Genomic DNA, 22,758 nt, shown 5'->3' with positions numbered 1-22,758 from the left:
ATGGCAGGAATGGATCACAGACGCAGCCGCAGAAAAACGACTTCTAGTGTCAACTCTGAATTAGGAGCTTAGACAAGAGGCTACAGAGTCCAAGTCCCTTCCAGAAGCTAAGTAAGTATAAGTCAGTACACATTCAACCTCCTCTGAATGTATTTCAACCTCCCCGCAGTACACTTTCTAATATTTTATTTCTTAAGCTGGGTGGTGGGTACCTGAGTATGGATTAAGTTTTTCTGAATATCTTTCTATATGTCTGATATAGTTCATAGTAAAGGTGAAATGGATACCCAGAATACATTGTTGAGTGAAAGGAAGTCAGGTTATTGAACAGCACGTCTGGTTATATTTCCACTTACGTAAAACTGTAGATTTATCTCCACACGGGTATACACGCACCGGGAGAGAGCTAGGAAGACAGTCATTAATTATTTCAATAATGACCGTTTTGGCTAGTCAGATTTAAGGCCGTTTTTACTTTTTTTTTTCTTTTGAGCTCTTCTATATGGTTTGAATTTTTACAGTGTACACATGTAGCAGTTTTATACAAATAACAAAACCACAAAAGCACAGTGTAGAATTTCCTGCCCCACTTGGTCACACGACGGCCCCTAAGAGGATGTGCTGCCACCGTAGCTGGATTCTGAGGTGAGGTCGGGGGAGGAGGATTCCACCCACACCTTCTTCTCGTTCAATAAGCCAGACTAACAGCCGCCACCAAAGCTGCCTCTACGCCAGCACTTAATCTCAAAGGCAGAGGAAGGTGAAGCAAAGGCAGATTAAAAACCAAGGGACGAATCCTCTTCATGTGCCTACAGACCCATGTACCCTACTCCCCATTCCCTCTCTGGGCAGCAGTGTCCCAAAGGTAAGGGGGCTGGTCTTCCCTCATTTCTGTGCCTGTCTCATCTTTCATAGGGATCAGGCGTGTAGCGATCAGAGAGACCTGGGTTCAACTCCAAACTGAACCTCTTACTTTCAGCGTGACTTCGGACAAGCCTATTCTCTTGTATTATAAAATGAAACAATTTTTAAAAGCTGCCTAATAAGAGTTGTTGCCCTGAGGGTTAAATGAGGTCGAACACACGGAACGCTCAGAGTGAGACTCGGCACACGGGAAGTGGTCAAGAAGAGGGAGACGTTTTGCATTTCTTAGAACAAGAACACAGCGCAGCGAGCCCTGGATCTGGACCTCCCACCGTCACGAACGATCGCCACCCCAGTGACCAGTCTTCAACCTCAGACATCTTGAACTGCCCCTCCCACAGTCTCTGAACACCCAACCCAGTCTTGGAAGCTCTCCTCTGACCTCCCACACTCACCTGTTCAGCATATTGGACTGGTAGATTCTCTTCTCGTGGGTGTTGTAACAGCTGCTCTTGGGCTCGGGGATGAAGCTGTGTTCGGACAGCATGTCGGAAGCAGCGGTGGTGATGATGGCGATTCCATCCCTCACTCTGGCAGGGAGGCCATAGTCCCATTCATCATAGGACACAGAGATAAGCCCGGTGGGGAACTCCGAGGGCACTGTGTCTGTGTCCCCTGCCACCAGACTAGGCACAATCCACGTGTAGCCGTAGCCAGTCAGCCCTACTGAGTTAGCCACTTCGAAGATGTAGGTGGCTTCTTCCTTAGTACAATAAAGAAGAATGATGGGGCTTTGAAGTTTCTTGAGCTGGTTCTGGATCTTAGAATCTCCATCATCCAGGGACATGTCCAGCAGGAGGACTTCCTCTAACTCCCAGCCCACGAAGCTATTCTCGATGGTGCTGCGAATCTTGTTTACAAAGTCCTGGTAGCCAGGGAAGTAGGTGGTGACGATAGAGAAGATGTACCAGTCATACTCCTCCATGATATTGAGCATCACGGAAGCTTGTTGTTCAATCGATGGGCCGAACTGGAAGAACATTGAGGACTCATCCTAAAGTAGTGAACACAAAGAAAGGAAGAGAGAGAGAAAAACCAAAACGAAATGGTGAGGGAGAGTTTGGACCATCTGGATACAAAGGCTTGTGTTCATTATTTACTTTTTCCACGTAATGCCTTTAAAATTGGATATGTTTAAATTGCAAACATTTGTAATACTTCCCTTCCCAAAACCTTCCTCTTGAGAAAATCGACATGGGTCTATACTCTTCTTGTCTGAAATCCTTGGGGCTGCTGCAGAGCCTCAGGCAGCTTCCTAAAATCAAATATGCTAGTGTTTCTAGAGCAAAACATGTGAAGAGTCACATAAAGTGGGATAAAGACTGTAAACGGCCTCATGTCAGTTCAGGTCAGGTTTTGCTGTCAAATGTGTTATATGAACACAAACACACACTTTCCATTTTTTGAGCCTTTTGGATTCATCAATTGGGGATATGTATTATTCAATCGGAGTGAATAATCCAAAATGCCATCAATCTGCCCTTAAATCTACCTCTAGTCGCCCAGCAGGTGGGTGGTACTCAGGTATGGCTAGCAGGGAAGCACGCTGTAATACAAGATTTTCTATAAAGACATAATTGTTAGGTGAAATGCACATGGAATTTTCTGTCTGTCTTCTACTCTGACAATGAGGTATGTAGGTGGAGTAATGCACAAGTAGTACGTGTCAGCTGCAAGTTGGAATGACTTGTCTTCAAGGTCATACATGATTAAGCTTTACATGAGAACAACATAGAAAGGATTGTTCTTTCTCTTACCTATATAATGCCATGGGTCTCCGTCTGACCTGTGTATTACACACAACCCTCCGTCAATTCTAAACATCTTATGTTTTCTCCCACCTCTTGAGGGAGAAGCCATTTTAAACGTGTCCCATTTTAAGCTGCATTTCTCCTGCTGTTCGGAGATGTCAAGCCCTGCATTTTGTCTCGATCTTACAGCTAGAGGAATCTGAAGCCACGCAATGAAGACCCTCTCAGCCTTGTCCTTCTCTTTCAGTCCATTTTCCCCTGACTTCCTCCTGGGTAATGACATCTCTTTTCTTGGTCAGTGGCCCCTATCGCCTATCTGATGGTTCATCTCCATTTTATAACAATCCAAGCTAACAAAATTGTGTCTTTAATTCAAAGGGGCAGTTCTTTTAAAATCCCCCAAACTAGAGCCTCAAAGTACGGTTACAAGAGATCAGGCTTTTAAACAAAACTGATGCAGTGATTTCTTAGTTCAGGAACACATTGTTGTACAGCTGAGAAACTGCGGAGTATTTTTGGGGCACCCACTATTGGAAAAAAATGCAGGCTGGGAACTATCCAGCTGGTGTCCAAAGACCCTGATTGGGCATCGAAAGCCGCCAGCCCCTCGAGGCTCTGCCAGAGCTGTGTGTGCTTCACGTGGCTTGAACTCGTCACATTCCCCGCAAGCGATCCAGAATGAAACAGTAGCTGCCTAGTCGTCTGGGGGCAATTCTTTCTGCTAAGGGTAAAATGGTGCTTATAATGGCTCCCTCCCCTGGCTTAAATATACAGTCATGGAGGAGCCTGGTAGGACAATGGAACTCATAGAAGTAGAGAGGGTGGGGCAGCAAGAATGGGTGGGGAGGGAATGGAAATTAATTCAGGATAGAACGGTGATTTCGTATGTGGCCAGTCCCTACTCCTGGCCACTATGTACTGCTCTTCAGGTGAAGCTGACCTTGTCCTTAGGTCGCAGGATATAGCGGGGATCCAGGACAACAAAGCTTAATTATGACAAGACTTGTCAGGGGCCCACAGCGAACCACAACAACAGGAAAGGAAGGCCCTGCGACAGAACAACTCACTCAGAATGGTTATCACTGTAAAGGGACAGCCATTTGTTTTCCTTGTTAGTTCCAGCTAAGTTAAGGGGATTTGGGGGATTCTCAAATGAGACGTATTATCACTTGAGTTTTCAGCAGCCCAGTGGACATAACAAAGTGACAAAAGCTTTTAAATGTACCTTTAAATGCACAGGCTTAGGATGAGAGGGATCCCCATTGTAAACAAAGTAAGTCTACCCATTCTCTGATAAATGAACATATCATAAGGAGGTTCTTGAATACCCACAACGCTCCATCTACAGTGAAACCACAGCTGGTTCAAATACACAGCTAGAGATAGCCTTGAAAGAAAACCCATGGAGGGGGCAGGACGGTCCTTAGTAAATGAGCCCATGCTAATGAGATTGAATTTAAAAGAAAACCAATCTACTATAGAGATGACTATTTGCAAATATAGAAATGACTTATATGGTAGAAAGATAAGTCTCTGCCCATTAGCTCCAGAGGAGAAAACCGGGACCAATGAGCAGAAATAGTAAAAGGCACTGCTTGGCTCAATGTAGAAAGTACATCTGCAACAATTACAGCAACAATTTAAAATGAAATGGGCCTCATAAGGTAGGGAGCTCTCTGTAGTTATACACATTCAAAAAGGAGCTGGATTATTATCTGATAAAGGGATTCTCCTCAGCACTCCATCTGGAAAATGTCATGTTCATCTTTCAGACCTAGTTCAAATGTCAGCTTTCTTATGCATATCGTCTCTTCTAACTTCCCCAGGTCAAGTTAGTTCTGTCTCCCCTGTGCTTTTGCAATATTTTATACATGCCTCTATCATAATATTTATATATTTTTTTAAGTTTTTATTGAAGTATATTTGATGTACAAAATTATGTGTTACACATGTACAATACAGTGATTCACAACTTTTAAAGGTTATACTCCGTTTATAGTTATTATAGAATATTGGCTATATTCCCCAGGATGTTGTAAAATATATCCTTGTAGCTTATTTTATACCTAACAGTTTGTACCTCTTAATCTGCTCCCCCATATTGCCCCTCCCCCGTTCCTTTTCCCACTAGTAACCACCAGTTTGTTCTCTATACCTGTGAGTCGGCTTCTTTGTCATATTCACTAGTTTGTTGTATTTTTTACATTCCATATGTAAGTGATATCATACAGTATTTGTCTTTTTCTGACTGATTTCACTTAATGTAAGTCCATCTATGTTGCTGCAAATGACAAAACTTCATTTTTTTATGGCTGAGTAGTATTACATTGTATATATATACCACATCTTGTGAATCCATTCATCTGCTGATGGACACTTAGGGTGCTTCCATATCTTGGCAACTGTAAATAATGCTGCTATGAACATTGGGGTGCGTGTATCATCTTTTTAGTGATTTTTTTTTTCCCCCAGATGTATACCCAGGAGTGGGATTGCTGGGTCCTATGGCAGTTCTATTTTTAGTTTTTTGAAGAACCTCCATACTGTTTTCCATAGTGGCTGCACCAATTTACACTCCTACCTAGAGTGTATGAAGAAGATTCCCTTTTCTCTTGGGAAGCACATATGCCTGCCTCATCCCGTTAAAAAAGGTATGTTTCTCAAGAGCAGCAACTGTGCCTTATTCATCTCTGGATCCCTAGGTGGCACATGAAAAAAATTTAAATGTTGGTTGTATTACTATTACAAAGAAGATTCCATTGTCAGGTGGGAGATGAACTGAAAGGACCTTGATGATCTCAAGCGGTTCCAAACTTCTACGCTGATGGCACACAGCCACTTCACGGGAATAAGGTATATGCCTGAAGAGTCGTGTGCTTTCACAAAACGTGCGGGGAATCCACCCCGGAGCCAGCCAGAGGGTCAGAAAGTGTACCAGTCACTTCTTCACTCCTCTCTGCAGCAAATTCCATGACAGCATCATCCATATTTACTTCGTCCAACTCCTCCTCCCCACTTCTCTCCTGCACTAACTTCAGTCAGACTTTTGACCCCACCACTCCTCTAAAAATCCTCTTGTGAAAGGCAGTGGTGACCTTGTTATTGCCAACTCCAACATCCGTCTGCAGCCTTTGACTTGGGTGATCACTTGCTCCAAGATATGCTTTCTTCCCTTGGTTTCCAGGGCTTCACATTCTCTAGATCCTCCTCCTACCTTACTGGTTGCTGTTCCTCCATGTTCTTTGCTGGTTCCTCCTCTTCCTTCCGGCCTTTCGAAGCTGGGGTGCCCCAGGGTCAATCCCTGGTGTTCATTTCGTTTCTATCGACATTCACCTCCTCGGAAATCTCACTCAGTCTCCCGCTTTAAATCCCTTTTCCAAGATGATCACTCTCACACTTCTGTCTCCAAAACTTCCAACCTGTACATCAGACTGCCTATCTGACAGCTCTGCTTGGATATCTCTGAAACATCTCCAACACTTCCAAAACTGAACTCGGCCTTTCCCATTTCAGTTAAAGGCAACTCTGTCCTTCCACTGCCAGCCGCTCTCTTTCTCTGGAATCCTACATCCAATCAGTCAGGACACCGTGACCGCCTGAACTTCGAAAGGTATCTAGAACACAGCCTTTTTTTACCCACTCTGTTTGAGCCACCCTCATCCTTCACCCATCACTGAAAGGGCCTGCTAACTGGACCCCCTGCCTCTGCCCCAGTCTCATGCTCAACAAAGAAGCAGGATGATCCTTTTAAAGCTTAAATCATAAGATGTCACCTTCTGCCCCAAACCCTCAATAGCTTCCCAACTCCCTAAAAGGAAAAAGCCAACACCCTTGATTCGGACCCCACTGCCCCTCAGATCCCACATCCTCTGACTCTCACCCTCTCTCTCCTCCAAGCACGCTGACCGCTCTTAAAGATACTCATTCCCGCTCCAGACCTTTATTTCAAGCTATTTCCTCTGCCTGAAACACTTCCTCCAGCTACCCAGGTACCCACTCACAGGGCTAACACACACACCAGGTTCAAGTCTTTGCTAAAACCTCACCTTCTCAACAAAGCCCAAACCTGACCCTGCAATGCGACGTGACAGCCGCCCTCTCCTGTCGCAGGGAGGCCGGAGCCCCCTTATCCTGCTCCACTTTTGCTTTTTGCCATAGCATTTATCACCATCGAACAGATGACGTGATGTATTTATTATGAATGTATGCCTCGTGCCAACTAGAGTGTAAACACCGTGAAGGCAAGGATCAATTTATTTGCTCATTGCCATAACCCAGCACCTAGAATGGGGCCTGGCCCAAAGTGGACTCCCAGTAAATATTTGTTGAATTTTAAAATGTGGTAATTTTCCATTGTGTGTGTTTCTGTGTGTCTTCACAATTTCTTTGTCCATTCATCCCTCAGTGGGCGCTTAGGTTGGTTTCACATCTTGGCTACTGTAAATAATACTGCAATGAACATGGGAGGGTTCGTGTATCTTTTCTAGTTAGTATCTTCATTTTCTTCGGATAAATACCCAGAAGTAGAATTGCTGAATCATATGGTAGTTCTATTTTTAATTTTTTGAGGAACTGCCATACTGTTTTCCATAGTGGCTGAACCAGTTTATGTTCCCATCAACAGTGCACGAGGGTTCCCTCTTCTCCACGTCCCTCTCCAACACTTGTCATTTTTTATCTTTTTTATAATCCATTCTAATAGGTGTGAGGTCATACCTCACTGTGGTTTTGATTTGCATTCCCTGATGATTTGTGATACCAAGCATCTTTTCACGTGCCCGTTGCCCATCTGCATGTCTCCTTTGGAAAAATATCTATCCAAGTCCTCTGACCATTTTTTAATGATTGTTTCTATTTTTGCTACTGAGTTTTATGAGTTCTTTTTATATATGATATATGATTATCAGATATATGATTTACAAATATTTCTCCCCTTCAATAGACTGCCTTTTCATTTTGTTGATGATTTCTTTTGCTGTGCAGAGCTTTTTAGTTTGATGTAGTACCACTTGTTTATTTTTGCTTCTGTATTACTCAGCCACAAAAAAGAATGGAATCTTGCCATTTGTGACAACGTGGATGGACCTTGAGGGCATTACGCTAAGTGAAATAAATCAGGCAGAGAAAGACAAATACCATATGATTTCACTTGTATGTGGACTCTAAAAAACAAAACAAAACAAATGAATCAAATCAAATCAAGACAAAACAAAACAAACAAAAAAGCCAAGCTCATAGATACAGAGAACAGAACGGTGGTTGCCAGAGGTGGGGCGTGATGGGGCGAGTGAAATGGGTGAAGGGGGTCAAAGGTACAAACTTCCAGTTATAAAATAAATACCTCATTGGGATGCAATGTACAACCTGATGACCACATTTAATAATACTGTATTGCATATTTGAAAATTGCTAAGAGGGTAAATCTTAAAAGTTCTCATCACAAGAAAAGAAGAAAGTTTTGTAATATGTATGGTGACGAATGGTAACAAGACTTACTGTGATCATTTCACAGTATTTACAAATAAGGAATCATTATATTGTACACTCAAAATTAATATAACATTACATGCCAATTACACCTCAATTAAAAAACGTGGCAACTGATGTTTCAACCAGATAGTTCTCAAATCTAGTTTATTTTTGTTGGCTATCGAATTGACAATATATTTTTCTAGCATTTTAAAGTCTCCCACACTACTCAAATCTTGGTAATTTATAACATCATAGGGATTATGAGCCTGCTAGGACATTAAAGTAATTCCAGAGTAAATAAATCTGATTTTTCTCCGAGTCCTTCCTCCTAGTATATGAGTGAAAAAGTCCTGCTGTTTTCCTTCTAAATTCAGTTCCTAAGGAGGATCTGTGTTTGATAAAAGTCTAGAGTCACTACTAGGCTTTTGCTGAAAACTTTCTCCACTACTATCAGATTTAGAGGGCAAGTGTAGAAATAATGGATTAAGAGGCCAGGTTCACTCTGGCTGGCTTCGTCCTGGGTATTTCTTCTTTACTTCTTCCATGCTGAGCACACAGCAAAAGCAGAACGTGGGGACAAAATGTCTTTCCTCCCCCAACACGAGGAGGGGATTTCCTCTCCCCGACCTAACTCCAAGAGACCCCCTCTTTGGTGACTATAAATTCTGATTCCAACCATCATTTTTTTTTCAGGTGACTAAGGCTGGCGGTAGCTATTTAGGGTGGGTTTGGATAGTGTCAATTTAGTGAGCAATGCCCTGCAAGAAGGAAAAAAGCACCCGATGTTCTCCAACCTCGCCATTAATCAGAAATATCATGACTGAAACACACAAAGGAAGCTCACCGGTGAAGAATCACGATCTTTCCTGCCAGATTCATTCTTTTTTTTTTTTTTTTAAATAATACACAATGTATTTATTTATTTATTTATGGCTGTGTTGGGTCTTCATTTCTGTGCATGGGCTTTCTCTAGTTGTGGCAAGTGGGGGTCACTCTTCATCGCACTATCGCGGCCTCTGTTGTTGCGGAGCACAGGCTCCAGACGCGCAGGCTCAGTAATTGTGGCTCACGGGCCCAGTTGCTCCATGGCATGTGGGATTTTCCCAGACCAGGGCTCGAACCTGTGTTGTCTGCATTGGCAGGCAGATTCTCAACCACTGCGCCACCAGGGAAGCCCCAGATTCATTCTTTGTAAACCATGGCACACAAAGGAGAACACTCTGGGTCTTCAAGAGCCCATGAACAGATAGCCAAGCAGACTGAGCTAGTCTAAGAGCCATTCTGGATAACTAAACAACTCCCCCAGAAGCCAGCAGTCTTTTTCTTATTTGTTCTTTCAGAAGATAATTTCACTTTCTCCTTGACTTTTGTCCCGTTTTCTTCCCTGAGTCTCCCTCTTGGAGGTGCTTCAGTCGCGGAATTTAAGCCACAGCTGAGAAACAAACTGAAAGTATTCACTTTGAGAACGTCTACAAGGTTCTTCCTATTCTAGGTCTCAGAGATGATTTTATAGCAAGAAGACAGCTTACAAGCAACAGACAGGGCAATGAGAGAAGAATAAAAGGGCCTATATCCCTCTTGCTAATATACCCAAGAGAATAAAGAATTAAGTCGGGGGGCAGAAGGCCTGGAGGATACCAAGAGAACTTCCGGAATGTACTTATCCTCCTCTGGAAGGTATCAAGATGCCAAAATCTGAACAAGGCTCTTACATTTCATCTGAAATTAAAATCCCTCACTGTGGCCTGTGCCATTATGCACATCAAAACAACTCTCAGATGGACCGACTTGTATTTTTATTAAGAGGTCCTTTTCTATAAAAGAGCGAGCTGACAAGTTCAGCGACAATCACATTCTGTGACTGAATCAACGTACTTTTAAGTAAACGCAAGCGAAGAAGGTAGGGGAATAGGAAAAGTTGGGAAAAATTGAAACAGATATAGAGAAAAAATAGTATAAATATTAAACTAACAGTATTAATTAGGATTATCAATATCAGACTAAATTTATTTAGACAAGTTTACAAAATCAAGTGTGTTCAACACAAATATAGATCTGAGCATTTCGTAGAGAGAAAGAAGGGCATTTCAGAGATAAAAAGAAGGGCATCGTAAAACTAAACCATACAACCAAGGGAAGACAAAAATTTTTTTATGAGGTATGAAATACTAAATCCAAAATCCAATACTATCAAAATCTTTCCATTTAACTTAAGCTGAGAGGGTAGAGTTTACAGAAGAACTGTGATCATTATTAAAGAACAAGGTGAGTACAGACCAGTGATGGTACTTGACCCACCAGCAGCATTTATCAGAGGGAAGACGTTGCCATTTCTTTCAAATACATAAACATTCCCACCTCCGTATATGTATTCGCTCAGAGCATCACATGCATATACCAATGGGAGCAGAGAATGGGGGAGACGCCCAAGAGAGGGGGGAGGGTAGAAAAGGCATTTTGTATTTGATGAAGCTAAGAGTGCTGGTACCTTTTTTGTTGCTAAAAATAACAAAGCACTGGTTCTAAATACAGTGATTATGTTCATACACATGGGTCTCTGCAAGAGATCCCTGGAAAACAAAAGGTCCCTTGTCCTCCTGTCCCTGCTCTATATAGAAAGATGAAGCATTGCTGAATTTATTATAGAGTTCGGACCAAACACGGTCGTTTGCCACAGGCTAACAAGCCGTAGCCTCCAGTGGCAGAAAGAAGTTTCCTGAGAAAGTTTTTCTCAACAAACATCAGTGATCTGTTTCCCCAGGTCCCTGGCCAAGGACGGCCATTCACAATTAACGCGGCTTCGAATTTATTCACTTGTCCCAAAGCAATTCGGTCCTCCGTCTAAAAGAGGCATCGCATTTTGAAGGGCTCCAGAAGTGAAAATAAAATTGCATGCAGGCAGATTAAAAATATATATACATCTTCAACAGCTTGTCAGCACCTGCCTGGCTCAGCCTCACTCGATTGTAGGACTTAGAATTTTAGCCACCAGGCATGCCTGCCAACCTTTAAACCAGGATTGGTCCTGTCCCATCCTCACCAACACCATCGTCTAAAGCTGACTGGGCTGCTCTAAGCCCAGTATTTGGAGCACCTGATGTGGTGAGCCTGCTGGGTGCAGACGTGCCCGCCCGGGAGAAGCCTTCCTCCTTTACAGACTAACCATGTGACCAACCAAAGTCCTTCCACGTGTCCTGACCTTTATTCCAGTCTCTATTGGATGAGGAGCCCTACTCAGAACTTGCAACTATTCTGCACAGTCCCTGACACCCTTGATGCTGGACCCTGCTGCCTCTATCTGCAGATGCCAACAGAGGTTGGACACCCCTTCCTACCCTTAACAGTGAGAAGTTTATGTGGCTTTGTCCTCTATTGTACCAAACCCCTGCATTCCCACACCAGTCTGAGTCACACCGAGTGGGTTATTTGGCCTAAAATAGGTTTCTTGGAGCTTGCTACCTGCGGCATGCAGTGTACAAGGTTAAGTCCAGTCCTACCAGCCCTCAGCCTCTCCCTAGACTCATTGCGCAGATCCCAGTATGCCTGGCCCACAGAAGGGTAAAAATGGTGTCCGGTGTTTGATTGGTTACATCTAAGTTTATCTGAGATTTTCTCTGTTCTCTTTATACTGAAAATTGCTCTCCTTTTCTGGAATTATTCAACTCTCACTTTTGCTATTCCTCATTTGTGCCTGCTGGGTAAAAGCACTAAAAAGGGCTCTTTATGAGTTCAGAGTTCCTACCCACTCACCCTTCATTTTCTTTCCCTCAAGCTCTGGGAGGCGTGTGTATATGAAGTCTCGTTGAGTACCCGACGCCGTCGGCTGGAACCGACACCCAGTGCCTAACCTGACACAGGGAGAGCCACACGATCCTGTCCACGTTCCTAGAAAACACCTATTACTCTCTCTGTATACAGAAGGAATACTTGGCCAAGAAGGTACAGAATGCTGTGGATTCAGCTTCCAACACAGTCCAGCATCACACTGTCTCTGGCCCAGCCTAACCGCTGCCCCGATGGACAAGAAGCAACCCTGCCAATATCCCTGGCCATCTTGTCACTGCTGTAATGGGCACCGCAGCCCGGGCTGAGGTTTCTTCCTTCTTTGACTCTCTTTGCCCACAGTCCTAGTTCCACAGATAAAGACCCCATTGGAATGTCCTAACTGGCCTACACCTTCAGCCCAACCAGCGTTTCCATTCTCCCTTCTGGGGCCTTGGGCTGCTGAAATGCTGTTAGTATCTCAACTTGACTCTGGAAGATTGGCCAAGCAGGGATGAGCATATGCCATCACTCGAGGGAGGTATCACAGGTGGCAAGATCTTTCCTGAAAATAAGAGCTGGACAAGAGCCCATTTATACATTCTTATTTTGAAGTTTGTGTATTTCTTGTTTTTAAACCGTATTCAATGGTCTCCTACATTTCTGTAGTTCATACATTTCACCTAAATACGTTTCCTCTGATGGAAGCATGTGAGCAGAAAAAGAGCTCTTTAAAAGAAAATGCCAATTGGCATTTCCAACAAAGAAGTTTCGAGCTTAGCCTTTTACGCATCCTCATCAGACTCTCTGGAGTATAGAGCCCCTGTTACAATCAGATGCCGGCACACTTAATCTCTCATCTAGATTCTTCACAGTGGGGCCTCTGCCTATAGAGGAATCGCCCCAGACAAGTATGATTCTTACATGGTCTCATTATCCTTAGACCTGGCAGTAAAGCCACTCACCTCTCAGGCTCACGTCAGCTGGCTGTGAATTCTGATCCATGCTATAACAAAAACAAAATGGTGGATCCTGATGGCTCAGCAATGACATTCTGATGCTAATTTGGTACTGCTTGAAAGGTGCCAATACGTTAACCCTGTACAAGCACAGCTTAAAACTCTCTATTAAATAATACCAGCCTGGGATCTCAAAGAAGACACATTAACCAGAGTGGCTCGAGAAGACACTAGTCCAGCTCAGAACAGGACCACGCTTAAACCAGTTTAGGAGACTGTGAGGTGGAACTAGATTATTTTCCAAGCCTTCAAAGAATATTCCACAATTTTCCTCAGATATACAGGCCAGTGAGTCCAGCAATCCTGACTTTCAGAAAATCTTCCCTATGTCTATCTCAATTCCATCATGCTGCAGATGAAGCCCTTTGGCTCTCACATTTTCCTCGGGCAAAGGCCCTCAAAATTTTTATTGAACTAAATTAAGGTGATGTCAACTCAGACGATGGTCTGTGATTTGTTTTGTGTGTAAAGATTATAATTACACTTACTCTCAGCCTTTTCTTCCTTAGCCTAAACAACCCCCTTTATTTCTCCTTTATTATGTTTCTTATTACAATATTTATTGAGTTTACACTGTACTCGGTTATACATGCATTATGTCAATTAATTCTCATACCCCTATGAAGTAAAGCCCTATTACTCTCTCTGTTTCATCAATAGAGAAAGTGAGCTTTAGAGAAGTTAAGTAACTCACCCAAGGTCACTGCTGGTCTGAGAATCTAGCTGGGTCTGACCTCAGAGTGGACTTAACCACACCCCACACATCCTCAAGCTTCCATGAATCAGTGCTGTGGCTCCCATCTGAACCATCTACACCTCCTGTTTTAATTGTGAACCACAGAATGATCACAGTTATCTAGTAAAAGTCTAACCCCCACCTAGAATAGTACAGAGACTATTTTCATGAGTTCTTAAGCTTCACCCCTATGCATCCACCTACTAGCACAGTTGCACTGCTAACTAGTGATGGATTTGGTCCATGTTACCACCCTACGGTATTCTTTTATTGGACCTCATACAACCGGTTCTTTATGATCTTATTAGCTGTTTGCTAATCAATCAAGGACTTATTAAATGCAGGTGCTGTGGGACGTAGAGACAAAGTATAACTCTTCCTCATCCTCAGAGTGAGCCGACTGGAAGATAGACCAAAATACACAGAATAACTGATGGCTTTCTTCAGTTAAATGATAACATGAGGTTTCGAATATGTGTCATAAGAATGGTGAGAATAGAGGTGCAGTGTGGCTGGACAGCTATATTTTTTTAAGCTTCTTTTTACTTATCTCTTTCTTTGCCGGTTCTCCCACCAGCTCTGTGCGGTGAGCAAATTAAACGCCCGTGCATTTTAATCCAAATACCAGACTATGGACAGAAATATAAGTAACACTGGCCTTGAACTCAGCCTTAGATTTGTCCTCAGGTGGACAACCAGCCTCTGATGTCCACTATCTCGGGCAGCGATGTAAGGGCTGATAGAAATACCATACAGCATCATATCCACAGCATCCCACCGTCTAAATGAATTACATATAAATCTTTCTCCTTGATCTACCCCGTCTTTCATTTTCATCTCAGAAGATGAGATTAGTATGACAGGACTGGTCCTTTATGAAGTCAAGCTACCCAGTTAAAAAGCCCTCTTCTCTTCAAATGATTGCAAATTGATTTTGTTAAGATTTCTTTTCAGTGTTCCTTCAGAAAAGCTAGGGGAGTGATACTTTCTAGTCTTTCCTTTCTCTCCATGTATTTTTTTTCTTTACTCTGGCCTTTTTCGTCTGATCCTCCAATAGTTTTCGATAATTGTGTGCATCATTCGGGAGATCCATCAATTACCTCAGTGCTCCTTGCATAAAAGATAACCTGCGACGGCAAAATTAAATCCAAGCAACTCACCAAAGTAGCCTGACACCAAATTTTCTTCAGTTCACTTTATTAGTCTCTATGCCCCATTCATTTAAAAATGCACAGACAACTACCCAAGCAGCTATCAATTCTCAAAGCCCCCTCCATGTCTCTTAAATTAACATAATGTTCTTTTTAATTTTATTTACCTACTAATAAAGCAAGGGTATATTTCAAGATCTGCTTTTATTCTTGGCTCCATGAAATTAAATGAATACAGAGTAGCAATGGCATCCTTGAGAATTCACACAGTAACACAGTGTCTCACCTTTTGCAAAAAAAAAAAAAAAAAAAAAAAAAGACACATCTGAACTGAGTGGGGTGCTTCCTCCAGGTGTAAATGGAATGAGACACAATGTCCTTGTCTGTATGTTGAGGCTTATGTTGGTTACATATGCAACAACCTATTAACAAAGTTACTAGAACTAATCAGTTCAGTTTGCAAGTTATGTTTCACACAAAAAGGAAAGCTGTCTTGGCTCATAAGAAAGTATCTCCTTGTATTTATATTCCTGAGTTCCACAATGATGCAAAGATTATCCAAACTATCTAGACAGAGTCCCCAAAAGACCTCCTACCAAGGACCTCTATGGAATCAGTCGCTTGGTTATTAAGTTCTTAATATTCAAATCTTTGGTGGCAAAGAGTAAGCTCATCTCACTCAACTTCTTTTTTTTTTTTTTTGCATCTTTTTATTCTATAGCAACATCTTTCAAAGAACAGACATTTTAAGTCTCAAGTCCAATTGCATTTTGAAAAGTGAATCAGGCTTGTGCTTCTCCACGTTCATCAGGAAAAGCAAGAGAGAGGTTCTTCTTTAGCAAGTAAAAAAAAAAACCTCTGCCAGTTTACAGGCTACAGGGCAATCTGGGAATTCAACTTCCTCAGACATATTCACGAAAATATCCCCATTCCAAGTCTCAGCATTCCATTGTTTTTTTTTTTTTTTTCCTTGCGTTATGCGGGCCTCTCACTGTTGTGGCCTCTCCCATTTGCGGAGCACAGGCTCCGGACGCGCAGGTTCAGCGGCCATGGCTCACGGGCCCAGCCGCTCCGCGGCATGTGGGATCTTCCCGAAACGGGGCACGAACCCGCGTCTCCTGCATCGGCAGGCGGACCCTCAAGCACTGCGCCACCAGGGAAGCCCCATTGTTTTTTATTAAGGTCCTTGACCGTAAAAGAAGGGACTTACTAGAGATGTGTATCTGGTATCCTTTACACTTTTACTGTCTTTAAAATTCAAATTTGGGGCTTGATAGATAAACTAAGTTCTTCTCTAGTCTCCTAGGATGTGGGACCATTTTCCTTGCATGAGCTCAAACCATCTTAATCTTGCTGCTTACATGTGGCCTTTTCCATCCCCCCCCACTACCACCCCCCAGACAGATAACTTCTCTTAGAACACTTGGCCTGAACTTGGAAAGCAACACTGGGAACCGTCTCTCAGCTTCTTAATCTCTTCCTTCCGTAAGGGAGAATAACTCCCAGATTCCCCTCTCATCTACTTCCCATAAAGGCAAAGATCCTCCTGATCTGGTCACAGTAAAACTCCTTGAATACCTAATTGTGGTTTTTTTTAAATTAAATATGTACTAGTAGAGGGTTGCCATGTTGCTCAGTGAGTGACTTCTAGAGTCAGACTCGGTTAAGCTTCCTTCTTTGATATGTTTGGTGTTAACAAAACCACAAACCTTTCACAGGCATTGAAAGGGTTAACCGTAAGTTGCTTGCAAGTATGTTCCCAAAAGAAAAAAAGCAAGCCAGCCGATGATGTCAGGTAACTCAGATTATTACACGCAGATTGTCCACGTACAGTGAAAAATGAGCAGAGCCACATAAACTCACAGCGACAAGACAGCTGCCCCACATGCTGCCAGGCCACTGGGACCCACACAAACCTCTATGAGGCACTGAGGGAGGCTGGTCCTGCAATACACCAGGTCAGGACCTAACAGTTCAGAAAGTAAGCTACTTATTTTACCTGGAGTTCTATTTTTTTTTTTTTTTTTTTTAATTTCTGCTACTCTGAACATGGCTCTTGGTTTCTAAAATTTTAATACATCCAGTTCTCCACCATTACAAGTAAGGAAACTTCTCCCATCTTGCCCTGTAAGCTCAAGAACTTCAATATGCCCTGGAAGCCAGATTCATGCCAGTCTTCGACTTTTACTCATTGCACACAAAGCTAGTGTGCACTCTGTTCACATCATTTCCTACATCCTTATAAATATAGGGGGAGAGAAAGTTAGTGTTCTGTTTCTTCTGAATTATCGGGCATTTCACAGTGACCTGTCTGTCCACGATCACTTCAAAAGAACTTAACGTTCATTGGCTTTGACCAAATTTGGCTCATTCTGAGGGTATTACCCTCTGTGAAATAGTGGCTGAGTAGCTGTCAAAAAGACTAGTTTCCAGAATACTTTATTGATTTCACTGAAATTTGGTTAAGTGGGAGGAGGTTATGGAGATATTTGCTGGCATTGAGATTAAAGGTCAAACATTAATTTAGCCCTAACGTACAAACTGCAAACTCCCTCTATTTTAACCACACTGAAAGATAGAAATGTGTTATTTATTCCTGAGAAAAATAGTCTAAAGATATTCTGTGGTGAATTCTGCCTGACAAGAATAAGGGGCCCTGACCTCTAGAGATTTCTACAAACTTTTACTCTCTGGGTTTCAACGCCTGATGCCTCATCCTTCTTTGTGATTTTGATAACTGGTTTCCCATAGCCACCACTTCATAATGACCCCTAAGTGAAAATCTAAAATTTAGATTTTGCTCTTTATAAACTTACATGGTTTTAGAAGGAAGAGGCCAAGGTAACAAAGCAGTAAGTACAAAAAGAGAAAACGCATACTAGGGCTATGGAAAGAGAACTGGATTTGGAATCAGAAATTCAGATCCAAATCTGGATACTTCTTGTCTGTGTGAACTTAGACTGTAATTTAACTTATCCGACCGTTATTTTCCTCTAGAAAATAACAGTGCTAATTCTTAATGTATAGAGTTGTAAAGAGGATCAAATGGGGGGAGGGGTGGGATGAATTGGGAGACTGGGATTGACATGTATACACTAATATGTATAAAATGGATGATTAATAAGAACCTGCTGTATAAATAAATAAAATAAAATTCAAATTAAAAAAGAGGATCAAATGAGGTAATACCTGTGAAAGTGGCTACTACAATGCCTGGCACAGAGTAAATTCTCAGATTCAGTAAGTGTGAGGTTAGTTACCACGTACGATGACCAACAGTATAGGCAAGGAAAAGGTTTATTCCATAAATATTTACAAACGGGTTACGTTGATATAGTCGTCATCATTTTTATCGTCCTTCTTGCCTAAGCATCAGTTATAATTGAGTAAACAGCTTTCAACGTTGACTGGATATTCAATACAACCCAGAAGAGCTGAGCTCCCAAGTTGTCCTTTTCTGAATGTGTGAGAACATTCTACCTCCTCAGGTCTTGATGCGGGTCCCACTGATTCTTTCCATGACTGCGGTCATTCACTCCACTGAATGACTACTATGATTTCCAGCCCAAGAGACATACTCTTGCCTCTTTCTTGCTTCTCACTGTCCGATCAGAACAACATTCACCAGCCCACTGATGATACTCATTCTACTGTTTCATAAAAGTCATATTCTTCAGCCATTGCTCCCAGCTACCGTCGGGTCTCAGGTGGAAGAGCTTCTAGTGGGTCTGCTGGGCAGGTGCCATTTTGGTGGCTCTCTACCAACAGGTTACCTTATTTTACCAGACACAATTCCTCTTCATTATCTTAAGGAAAACTACCCCTTTCTTCCCATGTGAAAACCACAGGTCTCCTCTCAGCTTTCCCCAATCTGAGTTCTGCCCCCAGTCTGAAGACTACCGTTAGCCTCTGGCTCATCTGCAGACTGGTTTGCTCTGAGCATAAAGAAAGACTAACACTCCCCACCGCTCACTCCAATTCGTGCCCATGGCTCAGGCCACTAGCCCCACCCAATTCCCTTGGTTCTCTTTCATGACTCATCAGCCAGCATGGATACAGTGAAATACCTATCTAATGTCCTCCAGTCAAAATTTTAGAATATAAAACTCTCTAGGCGCACACATAAAGTATGCAAAATAACTCTTACTGAGAAAGAAGCAGTATTTAAATCATGTCTGCACAGAGTAAATACATAACTAAAAGCAAGAAGAGATAAGGCAGAAATAATAAATTGAAATTCTAAATATCTGACTCACTTAAGACATAGTACATTTCTATCACAGGCAATGTAGCAGCCTTGTAACAGATTTTTTTTCTTTCACAGATCAACTAATTTCTAAAGATCTTCACAAGTCTAAAAAACAATCACACTTTCCAACGCTGTTCCTCATCATCAAAGCCACCCCCAGGTCTCTAACTAATGTATTCTCAGCAAAGTCTTAACCTTTATTCATACCCACATCCTCAGTGGTGAAATCAGCGCTTTAGGGTCCATTCTCTGGGAGGGTCCAGAGATGTCACTGATTACAGTTGTGGGTGAATTTCACCCTGAAACACTAGCAGAGTAGGAACTCTTGAACAACTGCAGTCTGCCAGGGTGCTGGCTTAGAGAGGATGGTCAGAACTGCAGAAGTGACCGGTGTTACCATGTGCCCACCCAGTGACTCACAAACACAGGCTTGGTAAGTTCCCTCCCATCCAGTCACGTAGAAACTGCAAGCCTCTATGAAAGAGACACGTTTTTCTCTACTCAAAGACCCACACTTTCCTTGTTTTTCCCAAATTCAATTTTTACACCATTTGACATAGCTAGTGTGCTATCAGTTGTGAGCTTGTGCATGCACACACCTGCACAATATTGTGTGCACATGTGCAAAAAAAGGAAGAAGGAAGTCGACATAGAAAGATCTATACAGAGAGAGTACATATCTGTTAAATACACATGAGGGAGGTCATGGTGAGACAGGACTTAACGTTGTTTAGTAAAAGAAGCCATGGTCTGCTTCTTCGTTCAGATGCACCTGGAAAGAAGTCTGCATCCTCCCAAGGAGTTCCCCAAGGCAAACAAACACCTCCTTTCCTGGGGGGAGAAATAAAAGAAGACTTTCGGGCATAACAAAAGTATCCCTCTTGGTATGGACAACACTGACCTCTAGAGAAGAGGTGGAGAAAGTAATACAGAGTCAAGGATTCTGTTGGGAGAAAACAGATTGATACCCCCAAACTCCTTCAAAATTACTAGACACTCTTCTGTAGATTGATATAGTTCAGACTGAGACCGCTGACAGGAAAGAAAAACGGTGGAACTCACCATGAGGCAATGGGCAATGTACGACATGAACCCAGCTCAACTTATAGGGGACTGGAGGTTCCCGGAGGAGGAGCAGTTTCAACACAGGATAAGGCTGAAGCTGGAAGTCCTTCAGATATAGACCTCCCAGGACAATGACCGTGTCCTGGGAACAGTGGATGAGCAAATGAATGTAACTTGAAGCACTGTAAGCCCAAGGCAAACCAGATAAACAAACCAAACCAAACCAAAACAGGGTCTACTAAGTAGGCTGCTCAGACCATCCAGTTCTCTCTCCTTCTGAGGTCTAGAATGAGGCTGATCTATAGCCGGAGTAAACTCCTCGTGTTCTTGAACAATCTGGCATGGATATTAGCGAGACCTTCAGAGGGTGAATTTGCTTTTCCCGATAATATGGGTAGGAGGGAGTTTTAATGGTAAATTTAACAATAAAAGATGTGACCCTTCTTTTAACCCAAGCTGATGACTGGTACAAATGGGTACAAAACTAGTTACACATATTAGATAAAGACTGAACCCCTTTGGGTTCAATTGTTAATTTTGCTAGTGGGTTTTTAATCAAAATGTGAAAAAGGTGAAGTGTAATGAGGTGAAAGGTGAACATCCAGATGGCTAATTATAGCTCATTTGCCCAATACTCTGAAACCAATGTGGTTCCAAGCCAACTTTATCAGAGAATGCTCATCCCTGAGATAGAAAATGGAGTAATGAGAATGGGAATAGTGGAATCCTTGAGTCTAGAGCAGGTACTTAATGATTTACAGGCCTTCATTGGGGTACAAGGGCATCAAAGAAGGAGTTGACACCCACTGGGTTACTAACCTTGCCGAGCCTAACGCACAAAGTAATAGTAAATATCATTTTTCAAAATGGTGCCACAATGTTACAGTGCTTTGCTAAGTCTTTTTATCAAGAGCTCTAGTTGGGGGATGTGTTTTATGTATAGTCTAGCCTTCTCTATTTACTGCTAAAGACATGATATGCATTTAATCATTCCTGAGAACACACGACATGAACGGCCCTGTCCTAGGCACTAAGGAGGATGCAATTAAGTTATGGGAAATTATCCCTGACCAAAATTCTGACACCTCGAATGTACAAGTGACAATAATGCAAAGTGTAATGTAATTATCACAGGGTGAATTAAAATAAATGTTATGGGGCTCAGAAAGGGAAGGGATCACACATGATCAGGAATGAGGAAAATTTTCATGATGGAGAAGTAGGAAGACGGTGGCAGTGGTGGTGGTGGTGATGATTATGACCAGGTACTAACAGGATGAGAAGCCGATTCCAGTGGTGGGAGCATAAGGGAGCACAAGCATAAGGGAGGATTTGGTTCTGAGGACAATAAAGGTTCAATTAGGCTATTCCTTCAGCAGATATTCATCAAGTGCCTAATAAATGCCAAAGGCTGGGTTGGAGGCCGGGGACAGAGACAGGAGCTACTTGCCTAAGCTTTCACGGGGAGCAAAAGGTAAACAGAAAAATAACATATTAGGTAAGCACTATACTGCATTACACCGTGTGGGTTAAGTGCAGGAGCTCTGTGGTAAGACTGTCTAGGTGGGAACAGGACCATATCACCAACAGGCTGTTACCGTAGGCAAGTTACTTAGCCTCTCTCACCATGGTTTCTTCATCTGTAAAATGGGTCAGTAATGCACCTACCTCACAAGGTAAATGAGATAATGCCTCTGAAGCACATGGTGTGGTGATGGACACAGAGTAAGTGCTTAGTGAACAGTACTATAAAGAATACATTTGTTTGTGTCCGTCGACAGATGAATGGATAAAGAAGATGTGGTATACACACACACACACACACACACACACACACACACACACACTGGAATACTACTCAGCCATAAAAAAGAATAAAATAATGCCATTTGCAGTAACATGGATGGACCTAGAAATTATCATACTAAGTGAAGTAAGTCAGAAAGAGAAAGACAAATATCATATGATATCACTTACATGTGAAATCTAAAATATGACACAAATGAACTTATCTACAAAACAGAAACAGACTTGCAGACATAGAGAGCACACTTGTGATTACCAAGGGGGAGGGAGTATGGGGGAGGGATGGATTGGGAGTTTGGGATTAGCAGATGCAAACTACTACATATAGGATGGATAAACAAGGTCCTACTGTATAGCACAGGGAACTATATTCAATAGCCTGTGATAAACCATCATGGAAAAGAATATGAAAAAGCATGTATATATATGTATAACTGAACCACTTAGCTGTGCAGCAGAAATAATTAACTATACTTCAATGAAATAAATTTTTTAAAAAAGAATATGTTTGTTTGTACTTCTGTCTGAATATCCGATGTCATGAAGACAGTCTCTTTAGAAGTAGAATTAGGGAAGAGTCAGTCAAGGATACTAATTTTAAAAGTCATTAATGCATTTTTACACACTGTTTTCCAAAAACGTTGTATCATTTCACACTCTCGTAAGCAAAGTGTAAGAAAGTGCTGATCTCACTATACTCCGTAGTTAGTATATTTTTTAAAATTTTGCCAATTTGGTAGGTGAAAAATATGTCACTGCTTTTTAAATTTTCATATCTTTCATTATGGTGAGGTTAAACATTTTTTTTTTTTTTTTTTTTTTT

General features: G+C 42.2%; 1 protein-coding gene across 1 annotated transcript in view; it reads right to left on the bottom strand.

The window, feature by feature from the left end:
* GRIN2B (glutamate ionotropic receptor NMDA type subunit 2B) overlaps window positions 1-22,758 on the bottom strand; it is a 296,216-nt gene that overhangs the window by 181,300 nt on the left and 92,158 nt on the right. The window contains exon 2 of the mRNA XM_007454634.1: window positions 1,320-1,918. Coding sequence (XP_007454696.1) covers window positions 1,320-1,918 — 599 coding nt within the window. The remainder of the gene's footprint in view (window positions 1-1,319; window positions 1,919-22,758) is intronic.

The sequence above is a fragment of the Lipotes vexillifer genome, unplaced genomic scaffold (assembly GCF_000442215.2).
Source record: "Lipotes vexillifer unplaced genomic scaffold, Lipotes_vexillifer_v1.1 scaffold911, whole genome shotgun sequence".
Taxonomy (NCBI): domain Eukaryota; kingdom Metazoa; phylum Chordata; class Mammalia; order Artiodactyla; family Lipotidae; genus Lipotes; species Lipotes vexillifer.
This window is presented reverse-complemented; position numbering and strand designations above follow the sequence as displayed.